This window comes from Heteronotia binoei, unplaced genomic scaffold (assembly GCF_032191835.1).
Source record: "Heteronotia binoei isolate CCM8104 ecotype False Entrance Well unplaced genomic scaffold, APGP_CSIRO_Hbin_v1 ptg000825l, whole genome shotgun sequence".
Lineage (NCBI taxonomy): Eukaryota > Metazoa > Chordata > Lepidosauria > Squamata > Gekkonidae > Heteronotia > Heteronotia binoei.
The window spans coordinates 19795-39594 of NW_026800106.1; the positions used below are offsets into that span (position 1 = coordinate 19795).

Sequence of the window (19800 nt, forward strand, 5' to 3'; positions counted from 1 at the left end):
AAAGTCCAGAAAAGGGCAACTAGAATGATTAAAGGGCTGGAACACTTTCCCTTGAAGAAAGGTTGAAACGCTTGGGGCTCTTTAATTTGGAGAAACGTCGACTGCGGGGTGACATGATAGATGTTTACAAGATAGTGCATGGGATGGAGAAAGTAGAGAAAGAAGTACTTTTCTCCCTTTCTCACAATACAAGAACTTGTGGGCATTCGATGAAATTGCTGAGCAGACAGGTTAAAACGGATAAAAGGAAGTACTTCTTCACCCGAAGGGTGATTAACATGTGGAATTCACTGCCACAGGAGGTGGTGGCGGCCACAAGCATAGCCACCTTCAAGAGGGGTTTAGATAAAAATATGGAGCAGAGGTCCATCAGTGGCTATTAGTATGTGTGTGTGTGTATGTGTGTGTATATATATATATAATTTTTTTTTTTGCCACTGTGTGACACAGAGTGTTGGACTGGATGGGCCATTGGCCTGATCTAACATGGCTTCGCTTATGTTCTTATGTTCTTAAGAGAAGGGAAAGGCGGGTTTGACGGCAGGTAGGCAGAGGAGGCAGGGAAACTTGTGGAGTTTGCGTGAAGGGCGCCTCAAGGGAAGCCCTCCATGAAACAGGGCCATCTGGCCCCACGGCCCCCCCACCAAAATTTTCTGGCTAAGGGCCTGGACATAACTCTTTCAAGAGAAAACTGTTGGGTGGTGTGGAAGGTCTCACTGCTAAATATGAAATCCTAGTGACTGGAAAGCTGGCCACAGAGTTCTCAGAACATGATATGATGAGAATGATTGCCAGGTACACAGAGGTGTGTCTTCCTGTATTGGAATATTGCTGATTATCTCCTGGCAACATGTTGCATTGTACTCTCCTCTGTTGTGTACTTCTGTGCCAGTGTTATCATCATGAGATTCCTCTTTGTTCCTTGATCTGCCTGATGAGGGTGTACTTTTATTTGGCACTGTTCTGAATTCACTAGGTGTACAGGATTTTTTCCCCTTCCTCACTTAGTAGGAATATCCCTTTCCAATATCAACAATCCCTGTGGTGATCTGCTTAATTTAAGTTTTTTTATTCCTGTTTTCTTTTTCAGACCAAAGCACTACCATGAAGGCTGAAGACTTCCTTTCCCCCTCACAGATGTGTAAACTGAAGTTTGGTCCACAGCCATGAACTGTGACACTGCCCTTAAATACTAAAATGCCTTGAAACCTATTTATCTCTTTGTGTTCACTCCTGCTGAAACAATGGTTTTTTCTGCAATGCTGAGGTCAGCTCATTCGGGGACGTTAAATGCAACTTTTATTGTCTACGAAAATGCCCACATAAATATCACCACTCCTTTTTTCTTGGTTCGCAGTGGCACGACACAGCCACTGAAATACCTTCTGGGTGCCATGGTTACCACTGAGGTAACTACTTTGACAGTCAATGGTACAGCTGCCCCTACAGTACAACAACCAGACTTCAAGAGCTTGAGCCTGCCACTTCAGATCATTCTCTCTGCTGCCATGATATTTATACTCTTGCTTTCTTTCCTTGGTAACTTTGTTGTCTGCCTCATGGTCTATCAAAAGACTGCAATGCGATCTGCTATTAACATTCTCCTAGCAAGCTTAGCTTGTGCAGACATGCTGCTTGCTGTGCTAAACATGCCTTTTGCTCTGATAACCATCATCACCACTCAGTGGATTTTTGGGGACATTTTCTGCAGAGTCTCTGCCATGTTCTTCTGGCTATTCGTCATAGAAGGAGTAGGCATTCTGCTCATTATTAGTATTGACAGGTTCCTTATAATAGTTCAGAGGCAGGATAAGCTGAATCCATACCGCGCAAAGATCCTCATTGCTGTCTCATGGGCTACAGCCTTTGTAGTGGCTTTCCCACTCTCTGTGGGAAACCCCAACCTGCAGATACCTTCTAAGGCTCCACAGTGCGTTTTTGGCTATTCCACAAACCCTAGCTATCGTGCCTATGTGATATTAGTAGTATTGATTTCCTTTTTCATTCCATTTTTGGTGATGTTGTATTCTTTTATGGGCATCCTCAACACTTTACGGCACAACGCAGTTCGTATCCATAGCCACCCGGATAGCATATGCCTCAGTCAAGCCAGCAAACTTGGCCTCATGAGCCTCCAGAGACCCTTTCAGATGAACATTGATATGAGCTTTAAAACTCGTGCCTTCACAACCATATTGATTTTGTTCGTTGTCTTCATAATCTGCTGGGCACCCTTCACCACCTACAGCCTTATTGCCACATTCAACAGCCACTTCTATCACAAGCACAACTTTTTTGAGATAAGCACTTGGCTCCTTTGGCTCTGCTACCTCAAGTCTGCCCTGAATCCACTGATTTACTACTGGAGGATTAAAAAATTTCACGATGCATGCTTGGATTTGATGCCTAAGTACTTTAAATTTTTGCCGCAGCTACCTGGTCACACCAGAAGACGCATACGGCCAAGTGCCATCTATGTGTGCGGGGAGCACCGGTCTGTAGTATAGAATTTACAGCAATTAGACATTGTTGTTTTCTAATATATGGTTTTAAAAATATATATATGGCATTGTCAGCTGCCATATTAATAACCTTACTATGTATTCCAGTTTCATGTGCAATTTCAAGAAAGTGATCACAGTTGCTACCGGAGTGTAACTAAACAGTTGTTGGCCACAAGCCAAAGAAACTACATGTGCCTGGGGAAGAATATGTATGCAGCAAGATCTTACTTTCTTTTGAAGAGTTTGTTGTAGCAGTTCCTGCTGCTGAAGAAGCAAGCTACAGTTTAGTTAAAAAAAAAAAAGCTTGCCTCTTCCTCTGTTGTACCTGCTACAGTGAAATCCTCAAATAAATTGCTAGTGAAACGGAAGTGCCATTTCCACCAATTCTTACTGCTGCAGACAATTCCCCTCCCCCATTTCCCCTTATTGCCATTCCTGAGGGTCCCCTGTCCTTCTAGGAGCATCATTTCAGGGAGATAAGCAGGCTGCAGCAGGAGGGGGGGGGGGGGCAGAGTTCTCTGCTATTGATGGAAGTGCCTTCCATTAGCAGAACATTTGGTTTGGATACAACCCTATATAATTCTCCCCTGTGCAGTCATGTGAAGCTTTCTGTAGATTGTGGCCACTACCTCCAGGGTTTTGTGCTGGGGCAGGAAAAACCCATTTTGAATATTTGTCAGGTTTATGCTATAGACTGCAGATCCATTTAATTGTAAAAGTTTTTAATGCTGCTATTTTACGGTACATTTCGCTGAACATTTGGGTTCTTAAAAATTAACTTCACTGCTTTATGCCAATGTAGTAGAGCCAAAAACTGTTTAATTTTAACATTGTTTTCAAAAGTTTTAGTCATGTTAAAATAGATTTAACTATATTTGTGCACTTTAAATTAAATATTTGGGGGTGGGGTAAGGATTTAGAGGGTGAGTTTGTTTTCAACTTTTGTAATGTTTTTGTGTTTAGACCTGATAACAAATGTTATTTTCAGGAGAGCAGATTTATAATCTCTGTTGGGGCTATGGAGTTTACTTGAATTTCAGGTGTATCTTGTGCATGTCGCTGTACATGAGGGTTTATATATGGACATTCTGTGCAATCGGCAGTATATCAAGAATGTGCAGATCCTATGGAAATTCCAAGGGTTAGCTCATAGGTAAATGCTATGAATTTCCATTAGATTTAAGTGTTTCACACTTTGATTTGTGTCTTGATACTTTAAATGAGACATAAGCATGGCTTAAATTTCTGTGAATTGTACCTATTCTAGGACATAGGCCAATGAGAATTGATGCTAGATTTATTTTTAAGTATACAAACCAGGGTCCAAAGATCTATTTAAGGTGCATCCAAGGCCTGGCCACACCCAGTGGATTTTTTTTTTAATTTACTTTCCCCCTTAATCCCAGACCTTCTTTCCTGTCTCAGCCAATGTTCCTCTAAGCTGTGGAGTCTTGTGAGCAAAAATTCTACTTTGTGAGCTACTGGCATTAAAGTTGTGAGTGAGCGATTCGGCTACTGCATGAGTAGTCTGCCCTGGGGGCATACTTCCTGAGTCAAAACAAAAAAAAGTGTGAGCTGGAGGCTAAAAAACTGTGAGCTAGCTCACACTAAATCAGCTTAGAGGGAACACTGGTCTCAATCTCTTTTTGAAACACTCTCCCACATTCAAGAGAGGTTTCTTTGTGGCCAGGAAATGTCAGTTATTTTAAATAACTTAAATCTAGCTTTTGTGGAACTAATCGTGGTATTTTGGATCTAAGAGGAGAGAAGTATGATTAATTTTTATTTACAAAGCGGTCACATTCCTACAAAGCACAAGTATAAACTTGTTGGAATTTATAATAAATTGATTAATGTGTAAATTTCTTCTATAATAATTTTTTTTTGGAAGAAGGCATTGGGCTGAGAAGTTTTGTACAGTGAGAATAAATAGAAGTTTCCACCTATTTTTATATTCCCAAGAGATTAATTGGTATTTCGCTTCTGTCATGGACCAGATTGACTTTTACCCCTTTCTTCAAAGACACTGCCGGGGGGGGGGGGGGGCGGGGGCGGGGTACATGACTCACCTGCTTTGTTTGGTTTGATGATTGCCCTGAAAACATCTGTTCCTATCTGAGGGAATTCAGAAATGTTTTGAAATGTGTACCTTCATTCTGATAAATGAATTATAGCAATGTGGCAAAAAACAAGCCATAATAAAGGCTTGTAGTAAGTCTGTTTCAGTTCATAATAGGGCTAGATAATAATTTCTTTTAAAATATTCTTTTGAGTTCTTCAGTAGAACCATAATAACATAAAGAACTATTGTGTGGTCAGAAGAGCAGGATATGTTTTGGGTTTTTTTGTTTGTTTTAAATCATGATAAATTATTTATCCTCGCAGAAGTCCATTTCTTGGGGGGAAATAGGGTTTGTTTTTCTTTCTGACAAATAGGTGGATGCTATTAACAGATATCAGTTTCAGGCTGAGTAATCTGCCATTGCTGCCAGCAACAATATTATTGTTCTGTCTTCCAGAGGAATACCGCATGGATGCAATAACGTATAATATTCTGAGTAGGAAAACAAAAAGATACATAATGTTGGCTTGGGGCTTTGGGCCCAAAGACTGTCCATTCCCTTGGTTCGTGGAAAAAATGAAAATAATTTTGAAAAGGTATTTGACCAAATAATGGTTTAATATACCATATGCCACTGAGTTTAAATCCTGTTACCAAGTTGAGCCTAAGGAACTTGAAGGCATGGGCCTTGGCATCATTTCTAAGAGCAGTAGATCTCTTCCTAAACTTCCTGCATTATTTTTGAATGAAACTACTTTCCTCAGAAAGTTTTTTTTTTAAGCATACAGTGTTTAGATAGACTGCATATGCCTAGAGTACTCTTAATATATTGGGAACAAAGCAGTCTGTATTCAGTGAGCATTTCCTTGCCCAATGCGGGGTTGCATTTGTGTGGCAAGAGGAAGAATCTGGTATATGGTGCAAAAGGTGACAATTTCAAAAGTTCAGTCCCCCACTCCATCCCCAGTTAAGGGCTTGGAAGGCATGATAGAATCTGGTGAAGGAGTGGTTGGGGAAGAGAGCTAGACAGAGCTTCTGGTAGTCAGATGTTTGGTCTGCTCTTCATAGTTAATTATTCCCTAACTATAGTTTTCCTACATTATGTTGATTTTGGAAGAGGTAAATGTAGATACCCTTTCAGTGCAGCCCTATGCAGAGGTATATCCTTTTAAATCCATAGGCCTAAATCTCTTTAGGATTGCACTGCTTGTGCATCAGCAAAGCAATTAACAGAAGGCTGTGAGCTACAGAAAAGTGGGCGTGTTTACTTTTATATTTTAGACAATTTTAACCCATGTACATTATCTGTGTTGCTTTTTAATATGTCATTTTAGGACTGTGCCTTGTTTTGGGATGAACATCTATATCCTATTGGACCAGGGAGTTCTTCACTTGGTTGTGCCCCACACACAGGCAAACATATACTCCTCAATAAAGTTTGCATCCATTTTTACAGAAATAAATTGTATGTACCTCTGAAGATAATGATCACTTTGAGATTTAAAAGCTGAAAGTAAATCAATCTATTAATTGACTAGCTGAATTTGTTTCTTTTTCACATATATTTTGCTTGAAATTGTATGATGTGTGTTACCTCTTTACTTTTGGGAGAAACAAAAAGCTTTGCTGTATGGAAGATCAAATTGAATGTGTGTTTTTATATCTGAGGTTACTGAAACAGGTTAGGCAATGATGGTTCTACAAATATGTTGCTAGAAGCAGTTTTCACTGGGAATTCTTGAGGGACATTGTACATGCCTTGAGGGGGTTTACTATTTTTTGTACATTTTTGTTTATATTGAGCTTTCCTCCAACTAAAAAACCCCCTTGGTTTATGCTTAAGTAACGGGCAGAGTTGTGTATCCTTTCTGTTGCTGATGCTTGCCAACAGCAGTTCATACCCTGCCGCCCATTCATAAAAATGTGTGTGTTTATTTTTGTTATATGAAAATAAAACACCAGCATTTGTTGCAGGTGAAATGCTCACAATTTCCAATGTATTTTAGAACTAATATTTGCTGATAGGAAATGTTTTTGCTTTTCTTTTTTACATAAGAACAGTACATGGAAACATCTCAATTGTATAGTTTTAACCAAGTTGAATGGTTTGCGATGTAGATATCATTTCAATGGGGGGGAAACTGAGGAAACAATGGGGAGAAAACTATTTAGCAGTCCAGAAGAAGTCTGCTACCGTTAACAAATTATGTCTATACTTGAAAACCTGATCTATTAAAATGTTTTCATAATAATTTCAGTTGTGTAGTGTGTGCAAAATCAATCTTTAAATTTAGCAATTAAATGCTTTAGACTTATTTGGTGAATGGGGTGCAAAAGAGGAAGTTTACATATAACTTCAAGAGAAGAAAGACAAATGCCTCTTTTTTACAGGAAGTGCTATGGTTGTGGGGATGTCATGACAGTATCCATTTGGTGTTCCCCAGATGTTTAGAATGGAGTCAGTTGTTCACAGCATTATGGACCATTTCACACACACTAAAAACTATTCTATACAGTCTTGTTAATTAGTGGAAGAACCAATTTACAAACAAGGACATCTCATTGGCAAGCACCACTTCTCAGCAGTCTTACATGTTAATCTCTCAGGCTTCAAGCTCTCAAGAGGAAAAAAGACCAGTTTATCTATGCTCTTACTCCAAAGAGCTCTGGGTGGTGTCCATGGTTCACTCCTCCATTACTGTATCTTCACAAAAATCTTGACAGGTAGGTTAGGCTGAGACAGTGAATGATCATTCTAAGGTGAACTGTTGAACTTCATGGAATTCCCCAGTCCTAGTCAGACACTGATCACTGCAGTAGGTCTCAGGTACATCTTTTGTGTCTGTATTCCCCCCCACCCCCCAGCATGGTTTACTGTTCAGCCTAAGTCACGAAAAGGGTTTGGAGCCAAAACATTAAACCCCTTCTGTGGAATTGTGATCTGAATGTCCCTCCAGCTACATTTTGCAGTTTAACTACAGAGGCTTGATCAGTTTTAAACTGGTGATTTTGACCAATTTCGCTTTCCCATTGCAGACGCTGTCATGCTATTCCTCAGGGAGTCCCCTAGCCTCCAGAAGTGATCAGTGAACGGCAGTTGGAGTGTGAAGGCAGGACACTTGAATTCCACTGATGGAAAGTTTAGTGTGGATCCAGCTTCACATCTAGAGAACCAGTTGTGGATCCCTAATGTTACAGGTAGCTTGCCATCAGATACTTGGTTGAAGTGGGGAGGGCACTTTTAAAAAGCTGAGTGAGCTGGGTGTTCAGAAATTGGTATCTTACAGCATGGCCATAGTGCTTTATATATTACTTAGAACAAACTGCTGCATCTACTGAGCTGTGCCACACTAAACCACCATTATGTTTCATAGACCTTTGGACTGTGCTCAAAGTAGAAAAAACTTTTCAACTAAAATAGATGTGTTTCTATAGAGGAGTTTGAAGTAAACAGAACATACGCCAGAAGCACTGGTACATGTGGAATGATTCATTTTCCCACAAGACACTGACCTTTATGATTCACTCAACTTTATAAGTGATACACTTTTCTCCTTAGTACTGGGGGAAGGGGGGAGGATGGAGATGAAAGAAAAAAATGATGTTATCATGGTTCGGCTTGAAATAATTTGCTAGAGATAAGAAAGATTACACTGGGGGATAAGCCAGCTTGATTGGAAAAAGGATAAATGCTACCTTAGGGTAAATCTACAAAATATAACAAGTGAGTAAGCCATAGAGCTTCACATGCTTTATAGTGTAAGTGATATAGTAAGTAATGTACCACTCATCGTTCATTGAATGTCAAAGAGGCTAATCACTCACATTTTTTGTCAGAGAACAAGTGATATGGAGAAACTTTAAATTGAATCCTTAATTTCTTTATAGAATAATTGGGATTGTTAATTGCTTGATTCTTCTAGGTCCCCCTAGGATTTTGAATACACACTAGCTGTAGTATCTTATCATCTGAATCCCAGAGCCAGAAGGCAACACCAGGGGAAGAACCTGGCCTCTGTGCCTTGTTGCCCATTCAGAGGAACTAGTTGGCCACTGTGTCAGACATGATGGTGGGCTAGATGCACCATTGGTCTGATCCAGCAGGGCTCTTCTTATGCTCTTAAAAACAATATTTTAGTAAGTTTTTCTTCCAAACCTTTCTACAGAAAAATTGAATCCCAGTAATCCTTCATACATTTCTCCCTCCATGTTCTTCTGTAGACACTTCTATAGATATTAGACTTTCCTCATAGATGCATGTCACCCATGTGATATAGTGGTAAAAACGTCAGATTAGGCTTGGAAAGTCTGGTCTGTCTTCTGCTCACAGTGCCTCTCGCTCTCTCACACAACTTTATAGCCTGTGCTAAACCAACCACTGCACTCCACTCCCCCCCCCCGCCCCAATTTCTTTGTCTGAATTCCATACAGTCGCTTCTTTGCTAAAGCACTGGTTATGCCAGGACCAATAGTTTGGGCAGCTGCTGTGTGGCAAGTTGCCTTAAGATTTACTGATGTGTAACATCTGGACTACATCCAGGCCTTTAACCCCTAGTTTTTGTCTCAGCACAAGTTAAAATAGCTACAATCTTTTATTTTTTTTTTAAAAAAAATCTACAATCTTTGCATTGTCGTAAATGGAGACAACCATATTCATTTACTTTGCATCACAGAGGCGGAGGCCACTGTTGTTGCTGTTGGTTATGGAAGGTTGATGCTACACTGATTCCAATAAGCACCCTCTGAGGAATTCATTATTTTGAAACCCGTGCCTAATAAGAGATGTTTTGTGCTTTTGAACTTCCAACTGATTTCCATGAAGACCATCATCACTAAGCAACAGATACTGTTTGGTGTCTCTGGAGGGCAAAGGCTAAAATACCTACCTAATATGAAACACAGCTAAGGAGAAAGTTATGAAAGATATCTTTCCTTGAAAGCATGCTACTGTCAGATGTTTTACTTCTTTCTTCATTATCAGCAAAAGTTTGCTATGAGTTTGCTACCATGTCACAGCTTAAAAAACAGATCTCTTCTTGCTTATGAAACTGTCACTAACACAAAAGAGAGATTCACACTATAGAGTTGTCTTGGGTATGAAATTGCCCCTGGCGTAGCAGCTGTGGTACCATGGACTATTCACAAATAACCTAGCTATTGATTGAGTGGGCACAATAAGCAAAATTATTGCAATAGAAATACAGTTTCTGTGAAGTACAAATTTTGTGAATTTGGTTTGGCTGAGGACAAGTCCACAATGAGCCAAGGGGCAAGTGGAGCTGGATACTGTTGAAAAAAAGGAAGTAGGTCATAGAATACTGAAAAAAACTGGGTCTGTGAGCCACAGGAACCTGAAAAGACAACCTGCAGGCAAAGAACTGAATAAGAGCCAAATAGTAAGAGTGAGAAGAAAGAACCTGAAGGAAGGAGCAGTGGAGGTTGCAAAAAGTTAAAAGAAAGACGAACAAGTTAGAGAAATTTCCAAAGTTTAATTAGCAATGAAATTGCACTAAGAACACACAATAAAGCATGCAGTTCATATGTTCTGGGTTTTTATATGCAGATATACTGTACAATGTATGAAATGTTTTTGTGCATGGCAACAAAACAGATTTGACAAAGGGGTAATACATGAGGAATAAGTGATATTACCTTGCATGAGTACTGTTGAGGAATATTCCAAACCCCATGGGGTTCTTTTCAATGGATAGATGGAGACAGGCTAGGGGACTCAGGCCTCCAGAGGAAAAGGACCAGCGAGAACGATAGCTCAAAACTCAAACTGTTTATTAACTCCTTAAAACCATTCACAAGTAATAATACCATGTAAAAGTCTCAATACCTGATAGAGTGTACGCTCTTAGAAAGCACAAGGAATGTTCCTGGACTGCAGGACCAAGACCCTTACACACACTCATAGAATCATAAGAGTTGGAAGGGACCTCCAGGATGATCTAGTCCAACCCCCTGCAGAATGCAGGAACTTCACAGATACCTTCCCCATATACAACCTCAGTGACCCCCGCTCCATGCCCAGAAGATGGCAAAAACCTCCAGGATTCCTTGCCAAAGTAGCCTGGAAAAAAATGCTGACTGACCCCAAAGTGGCAATCAACATTTCCCTGGGCAAGTGAGAAAGGGCCAAAAGAACTAAGCACTGATGCAACCCTTCCTGCCTGCCTTCTCACAATCTACCTAATTCACAGAATCAGCATTTTTGTCAGATGGCCTCTGTTTAAAATCCTCCAAAGCAGGAGAGCACACCACCTCAGAAGTAAGCCTGTTCTACTGAGGAACCACTCTGCCAGAAATGTTTTGGTGGAAACTCTTGATTTAATTTCAACCCGTTGGTTCTGGTCCAGCCTTCTGAGACAACAGAAAACAATTCTGCACCATTCTCTGCATCACAGCCCTTCAAGTACTTGAAGATGGTTATCAGATCACCTCTCAGTCATCTTCTCTCCAGGCTATACATACACAGCTCCTTCGACCTTTTCTCATAGGACTTGGTCTCCAGACCCCTCACTATCTTTGTTGACCTCCTCTGGACATGTTCCAGTTTGTCTATATCCTTCTTAAATTGTGGTGCTCCAAACTGAACACAGTACTCTAGGTGAGGTCTAACCAGAGCAGAGTAAAGCAATACCATTAGTTTGTGTGATCTGAACACTACACTTCTGTTGATGCAGCCCAAAATTGAATTTGCCTTTTTAGCTACCACATCACACCACTGACTCATGTGCAGTGTATGGTCCATTATGACCCCTAGATCCTTTTTGTACTTACTACTGCCAAGGCATGTTTCCGCAATGCTATAATGATGAATTTGACTTTTTCTATCTAAATACAGAACTTTACATTTATCCCTGTTAAAATTCATTTTATTTGTTTTAGCCTGTTTTCCACTGGTGGGGTTTTGGCCAAAAAGCCCAGAACAAAGTCCAGAACCAAATTTCTATACTGTTTCTAGTCTATAGGAACCAATGGAGGCATCAATCCAGAATGTACTTGGCCAGCCCACTGTATGGTGATAACATGAACTTGTGACTAGGGCGAACGGAGGTTGTAAAACGTTAAAAGAAAGACAAAGAAGTTAAAAAAGAAATTTCCAAAGCTTAATTAGCAAAATGAAATTGCACTAAGAACACACAATAAAACATACAGTTACTATGTTCTGGGTTTTTATACACAGATATGCTGTACCATGTATGAAATGTTTTTGTGCATGGTAACAAGACGGATTTGACAAAGGGGTAATACATGCAGAATAAATGTCATTACCTTGCATGAATACAGTGCCCAGAAAGCCGTCACCTATTGCCATAGACATATCATTAATTAAGCATGCACTACTAAGTTTACAGCATGCACCATCAAACACATGTATTCCCACCCACCATATTGTGCCATCCCTCCGCCCCCCGCTTCTAGGAGCAGAACCTACCCATTCCACCAAGAAGAGAGTTGGATGAGACATCAACGGATTTGCAAAATCCAACTGGAAATGGCATATTACTGTAGTTACTAGAGCAGAGTTTTAAATTGGTATTTTAACTGTCTGTATTGTAATCTTAATCTTGTTTTTGCTGTAATTTTAATCTTGTTTGCATTGTTTTAATCTTTGTTGTGACTTACCGAAGCACACAGGAAATAAATAAATATAATGGTGTTGCACTCATCCCAACACTCTGTATCCAAACCCTAACCTGCATGGAGCAGCCATGGTACTTCCATGCTTAAGCATTGGGCAAATGAATCACTGGTTCATCTTACAGAATATTCCTGGTATAGTCCACATACTTTACATCTCTAAGACATAGAAAAAGTCCTTAGCAAATGCATATTGCTTCAGAAAATCAAATAGCTATACTGAAACACCAACCATGTTTGTTTTCATGTTTCAGATTATGATCACTAGTAATTTCCTCTTGATGGTTTCTTTTTAACTCTGAAATCAGTCATGTAGAGAATTGTTCATGCAGTTTGTTGACCGGATGAATGAACCTTCTGCAGTCAGCCATTGTGTATAAGGATGCTAAATATAGTCTATGCTTCAGAACACCGTGAGCCTGAAATATTCTGAAATCAGAGCTATTTGTACCTAGCACTGTGCTAAATAAGGTGGAAGCAATACTGACAAATCTCTGTGAAGTATTATTTATATCTAACTGATTCCTACAGGGTGCCATGAAAGATGAATGTCTAGGTGACCTTTAGAAAATGTAACAAGCTGTCATCACAACTGGCATTAATTGACAGTCTCAACAGCCTGATTTATTGGAGCTTGAACACTCAACAATCCGATTAGCCCTGGATTATAAATCAAAATAAATGGATGTGGACATTGGAAAGGCTCTGAACGTTTCTTTATCTACCACCTCCTCCAGGTATTCTGTGCCAATTTCAAAATCAGTCAAAGCTAAACTGCACCACAGTCCCTTACAGAATCAAGGAGTACCACAAACCACAATTCTTGCACAAATCAGGCCAGTTTCTGGTTCAGTTTGGAATTATGCTTTGCATGAACTGCCCCCATTCTTGAACCTCCCATGGGAGGTTCAGATGGTTTGGGACAGTTGCTGCCCTCTTGGGTTCCCCAGGCACCAAACGGCTGCAGGGTGCCTAAGGAAGCCGAGTGGATACAGGTTAAACTGCCTTCCCTGCAAGCTCCAACTGAGCCTGTGGGGAGAGTCTCTCCACAGGATCAGCTGTTTTGCCAGCTCTGCTGAACTGCCCAGTTTTAACAACTCACCCCGGAAGAGCTGGCAAAACAGCTGATCCTGTGGGGAGAGGTCTTCCCACAGGATCAGCTGTTCTAAGGCTCTGCTGCACTGTCTGGTTTCAACCAGGCACCCCAGCGGAGCCTAAAAACAGCTGACCTTGTGGACAGAGATCTCTCACTGCAGGACCAGCTGTTCTACAGGCTCTGCTACACTGCTCAATTTCAACTGGGCAGCTGATTTCAACCAGGTAGCAAAACAGCCAATCCTGCAGGGAAATCTCTCCCCACAGGCTCAGCTGTTCTACAGGCTCTGCTGGGCTGCCTGGTTTCAACTGGGTTCCCCAGCAGAGCCTAAAGAACAGCCAATCCTGCAGGGAGACCTCTCCCCACAGAACCGAGTGTTCTACAAGCTCTGCTGCGCTGCCTTGTAGAAACCAACCAGCCCAGCAGAGCCCAAGTTAAACCCATAGGGAGAGTTCACTCCAATCTTTCTTCAGAAGATCAGGGAGAGATCTCTCAATTGTATCCCATGGGCCCATAGGATACAATTGACAGTTCTTGGGCCGGAGAAGGGAGGAGGTGGCATTTAAATCCCTTCCCTCCCCGAACCATAATGAATCACAAATCCCCAAACCACAAATTGTTCTGGAAAATTGTGGGTTTGTTGGTTCGTTGCTCGTTTGGTTTGTGAAATCAAATGAAACATGAAATGAACCACTGTTTTCCTGGTTTGTGCCCATCCCTATCAAGGAGATTTCATGCCCCACTGAAAAGCTAGATTTGAGTCCAGTAGCACCTTGTAAACCATCAGGATTTCCAGGGTATAAGCCTTGATAAAGTGAACTCAGACTTTCTTGAAAGCTTATATCATGGAAATCTTGTTGGTCTCTAAGATGCTACTGGACATCTAGTTCTTTTACTGCAGAGTCACCTGAAACTACAACCCACTGAAAGTTGGTTAAGTTCCAGTAAAGCAGGTTTAAGAAGATACATAACTTAATCATATATTATCAACATTAGTTATGGCAGTCAAAACAGTCATGCCTACTCATGAAATAGGAAATCGTATATGGATCAATGAGAGTTAGGAAATCACCAACTCCAGTTCTTTTATATTTAGTTCCATGTGCCTTTTTTGTTGATGTTACTTTGTCAAATATTTTTATTTGTTTTATAGGATACAGAAATGAAAAGGAGGGAAGAATAAATTAAGAAACAATAAAAGACATAGATACATAAAAGTCCACCTCATCTACAATTTCAAAGCAGCTCAAACTTAACAATGATAATACATTCAATTAAGGTTTTCATATCAACATGTCTTTTAGGACTTTAATTTGTTTTTAAACACAATTATTCCCTTAATTATCAAAATTTTCTTCTACCATTGCAATCTGCCCCCAAATCCAACATACAATATTTGGTTCTTACTGACAGTCAGTAGTAACGCTGCATAGTGGGACCATCCAGTATCTGATCTTTGCCTTGCTCATAGTAGTTGAACCATTAGCACAAGACCATCAACTGGTATCCAGAGTCTCATGTCTTAACCTTAAGAGATCTATGAGATGGGGAACGTTTATCGAATTGGATCATCAGTTAGGTTGAATTTACAGTCAATTTTTAACAGGTAAACATTTCTTTAAGAGCTCCCTGTCACACATTCTTTCAGCCAATCAGCATTAAACAAGCTACTTGAGCAGGGAAGGTCATCTGTAACAAATTCATGCATAGCACAAAATACCTAGGCAAATTCCGCACTAGACCTTTAATCCTGGTTCAGCCCTGTCCCCAAACTGATTTTCTACACTAGAATAATAAAGTCATAGAGTTGGTTTCTATGATTCCATGATTCAAGTATAAAATGTCAGTTTGGGGACAGGACTGAACCAGAATTAAAGATCTAGTGCAGAATTGGCCCTAATGTAAGAGTGACAGACACTTGCCTATCTCCTTCATGAAAAGCCTGGAGGGACAACCATCTATAAACTCCTAGGCAACTTAATCCACTGCTGATTGTATATCTTAGAAATTCTTTCCTAATGTGAAATAGGTCTGATAATGTAAATAATATTTTTAATTTTCAGAATACATAATGAAAATTTACTTCCCTTTCTTGACATTGTAAGCAATCTTTTTATCTAGGGTCACATTTTCCAATTTTGTTCTAGTGAACCATCAGGATCCTTGAAAACGTATTGGATTACTTAATGAGAAGATAAAGACTGGCATTTTCTAAATCAGTGGCCCCCAACCTTTTTGGCACCAGGGACTGGTTTCATGAAAGGCAATTTTTCCACGGACCAGTAGGGGAGCGGTGCTGGGGTTTTTGTAGACCCAGGATGCCCCCTGTCCCTGCCCCCATGGGGGTCTTTAAATGGGGGGAAGACTGAGGCTGTTTCTGCCCCCTCCATTAGGTGGCCAGGAAGCAGAAGGCCAATCTGCCTCCCCGTCCTATTTAAAGATCCCCACCGATCAGCTGATGGGTGGGGATCTATAAATGATGGATAAGCTAAGGTCGCAGCAGCACTGCCCCTTCCACCGGCCCAGGACCCAGGTGGACAAAAGAGGCAATGTGGTCTCGTTCCAAGGCTGCCTCCCCTGCAGTGAGGCCATACTTTGGAGTGAGGCCATACTGCCTCTTTCATCTGCCTGGGTCCCAGGCAGGCAGAATGGGAGGCAAGGCTGTTCTGCCTCATTCTGAGGCTGCCTCCCTGCCTCAGAGCGAGGTTATGCTGCCTCTTTTGGCTGCCTGGGTCCCAGGCAGGTGAAAGGGGTGGTGGGGCTGCTCTGCCTCGCTCCATGGCCCAGTTGCTAGCAGGCCACAGACCGGTAGTGATCCGCAGCCCAGTGGTTGGAGACCCCTGCTCTAATGGACAGCCAATTCATATGGTTTCAATAATTCATTTTCCATGAAGTGCCCAGCTGCTGTTGATTACATTGGACAAGTTCTGGGTTCATGTGTGGTGATGATGAAGGCCAACAAACCACATTAAGTGAATGGGCTTCTTAGAATTTAATGGGGAGAGATTCCTTGTAATGGAATGGATTTTTAAAAGAATAAAGCATAAAAAAAATCTGATATTGATTAAAAGGCACCACTTCTAGTGCCTTTTCATTCTGAAGAACTCTCAAATCTTCTATCTTTGGTCTGGGTATGGCACAGAATGGGTGGTTCAATGGGTTGTACCATTATAGATTTTAATCAGATTATTTTCAGTGTTCCCTCATGTAAAAACTCTCTGCAAATAAAAAATAGCACATTAGCTAGCTACCTCTTTGCATATTGTGCTGTTTTTCCACTTAAAGGGAATAATTAATATACAGAAACTCTGAAAAATATAAACCCTCCCACAGCAATCTGAAATGGTACACTCTACCTTCCACATCTAAAGGAGGCAAAAATCCATGCCATTTGGCAAGACTCTTCTTGAAATACAGTGTTTGGACCATGATGCAGCACTACATAATTTTATCAGCACTAAGAGTGATACCATCACTTTAAATCCATTATGAGTGAAATTTAGCCCCTAAACACATTTTTGTCTGTTCTGACCCCTTTAGGTAGTAAAAGTAGAAGCCACAACAGTAAAAGTAGAAGCCACAACAGGCAGAATTTTCTTTTCAGAGCTTAAAAGATCAGTGCAGATGCATCCACACAAGGGCAAGAAAAGCTACTCCTGTGTAAAGAGTAGTGTGCAGGATGCAGGCACATGAAACCAGCACCCATATCATTTCTGTGTGTGTTTGTGGCTGGCAGGACCTCTCTCCCACATGTTTTCTGCTCAGACGTACCAACTGGATGAAACTCCTACCCATTGCCCTGCAATTCCCCTCCCTCAACAGCTTAGCTATGACTCAGTTGCTTTAAAAAGGCCATGTTAAAGGGCTAAAGAGAGGGAGGGAATATTGGAGCTGAATGTCATCATTTTAAAGGTGGCTCTAAGGGTGCTTTTATACATGCTGAATAATGCACTTCCAGTGCACTTTGCAACGTGAAACAACAAAATCCACTTGCATACAATCAATGAAGTACATTGAAAATGGCTTCAAAAGTGTATTGTTCAGCATCTCCAACATCCTTCAGAATGGCTTTGAGTTGTCCTATGGAGGCTCAGCCTACCATCACACTATTTCCCCTTTAAATCAGGGCAAAGGATGTTTTTCTTTGCTCTGGATTAAAAGGAAAGCCCCAAGAGTCCAAGACTATTGTGTAGAAGTTCCCTCCAAAATACACATGCTGTGTGCTGTTTCAAGAAAAATCTTCATATAGAAACAGCTCTAGCAACCTATGTCCATTTAACATTCCATATTATTATCTGCAGCCCTTATCTACTTGCTTCCTTCCTTCCTCATAAGAGTACATGCTCTTCCTTCCCAGTGTTGTGTATAAGAAAACTTGCCTGTATATGAGGGCCTCCCTATGAGGCACAAGAATTCAGGATCACTCAACGCAGCACTGATTTTTGAAGCATGATAGCAAACCCAGCACAATCTAAATCAGGTTGCATGGTGCTGGATGCAGAGAAATGCCCTCCATCCAAGAATTCAGTCTAAGGTTTCAGTTATTGCGACTGTTGTCTGTTCATCTGCAGACTAGTAGGTGGCAGAAAAAGGGGATATAGAGAGCCATCAAGGTCCTAGCACAGAACACTCAAGCTTTTGGTTATGAGAATGTGTCTGGCCAAAGCAGGACAATGGCTTCATGGCTCACACCCTGCTGCCTGCTCATACCCAAATGAGACAGAGACCGCTTAGCAACAAATGGCTAGAACAGGGGTGTCAAATGTGTGGCCTGAGGGCCATATCAAGCCCTTGGAGCTCTTATCAGGCTGTCATCTGCTTCCTTCTCCCTCTCTCTTGCTTCCTTGTGTGTCACAGCTTGCTTTGCCAGGCCTGCTCAATTGCACGGGAGCTACAGAGCAAAGCTTGTGTTTTCTCCATCGGCTGACCAGCACATGAAGCAGCTTATATACAAAAGCTCACAATGCCCAGCCATGTCATGTTTTCCTCTGGGTCTTAGGCTCAAAGCAGTGACCATGAGATTTCTGTAACAAATGTCGACGAATGAAAAGTAGGTTTGCGCTTTACGGATACACACCTGAACAACACCTGAACAACACCTGAACAGTATACAGGATTGCTACAGCACAGACATTGTCTCCAGATTTTGATGCAAAAATTCAGAGCAAGATGTGTCAGTTATCAGAGACTGTTAAATATACAAAAAATTGCAAGTGTGCTACTCTTTTAAGCATATTTTAAATTTTGTTAAATATTAAATTGTGTTTGTCTGCGCCCGTTTTAAACTTTATTGCTACCTGACATTGCATTTTATGACCCAAATAGTCCGGCTTGAAGGTCTCATTTATGTCAGATCCAGCCCTCATAACAAATGAGTTCAAAATCTCTGGAATAGGAAGTTAACTCTTCCTTTGGGACAGGAAAAGGCAATGAGATAATCTCTAAAGGTGGAGTGAGAAAGACAGGTTATTTAAACTCAGTACACCAGGAAGAAGTTCTCTTCTTACATCCTGGGAGCGTGAACCTTGGTAGACTAAGCTTTTACCTAGATCTTGTCCATATGGCAAGGGACAAGGAAGAGAAGATCCAACAAGATAATTTAGTAATGTTGAACTTTAAACTGCTTCAACTTCAAGTAAAACTAGCCTGTCCTACATAAACATCTTTTAGGAAGTGCCTAGTGTAGGAAAAGAGGAATGCGAATTTTTCATTTGCTTTTTCTTTGTTCCTTTGCTCAGCCTGGAATGATTGGATCATCTGTGCATGTGTAATATTTTATTCATTAATTTAACATTATTTAATCTTGTATTTTAAATGCTTTAAGTCTGATTTCTGGAAAAGCTCCATACCTATTTGGTCTTGTTTTTTGAAGTGTGGAAACAAGGAGGGGCAGCAGAGAAGCTTGCCATCCCTAGAGCATGATGGCTCAAACTTCTAAAGCTCAGATAAATCTCCTCCATGCTAGCTTGCAGAGCAAAGCTGGAAGGTACAGCAACAAGATGGAGCCTCTAAATAACAATACAGGTACAGAGTGCTGGATGTATGACTCCATCTGTTAGGTGATACTCTAGGAGTAATTGGCGGCAGGAGGTGCTTACTCAGTTTATTTTTGGCACTCCAGGTGACAGTCAGTCCTGGAAAATTTAGAAAGAATGGATGTGATTATTAATAGCCAGCATGGGTTTCTCCAGAACAAGTCATGTCAGACTAACCTGATCTCTTTTTTTGAGAAAGTGACTACCTTGCTGGATCAGGGGGATGCTGTAGACATAGGGATCAGCATGGGGATAGTACATAAACACCTAGTTTCTTTAAATGAAACTAAGGCCTCAGGGCTAGATGAATTGCATCCAAGGGTTCTAAAACCTCTGGCTAGTATTTTTGAGAATTCTTGGAGCACAGGAGAGGTGTCGGAAGATTGGAGGTGGGCGAATGTTGCCGCCATCTTCAAGAAGGGGAAAAAAAAGATGATCTGGGTAACTACCAAC

General features: G+C 40.9%; 1 protein-coding gene across 1 annotated transcript; it reads left to right on the top strand.

Annotated features, from left to right (window-relative positions):
• Positions 1 to 1093: 1093 nt before the first annotated feature.
• Positions 1094 to 2861, top strand: LOC132590828 (probable G-protein coupled receptor 63). Its single transcript, XM_060263758.1, has one exon. It carries the CDS (start codon positions 1245 to 1247, stop codon positions 2505 to 2507), a length of 1263 nt encoding a protein of 420 aa, XP_060119741.1. The 5' UTR covers positions 1094 to 1244; the 3' UTR covers positions 2508 to 2861.
• Positions 2862 to 19800: the final 16939 nt, after the last annotated feature.

Excerpts from the sequence above, each read along its gene's own strand:
- LOC132590828 (XM_060263758.1), top strand. The coding sequence starts at position 1,245 with ATGGTTTTTTCTGCAATGCTGAGGTCAGCTCATTCGGGGACGTTAAAT.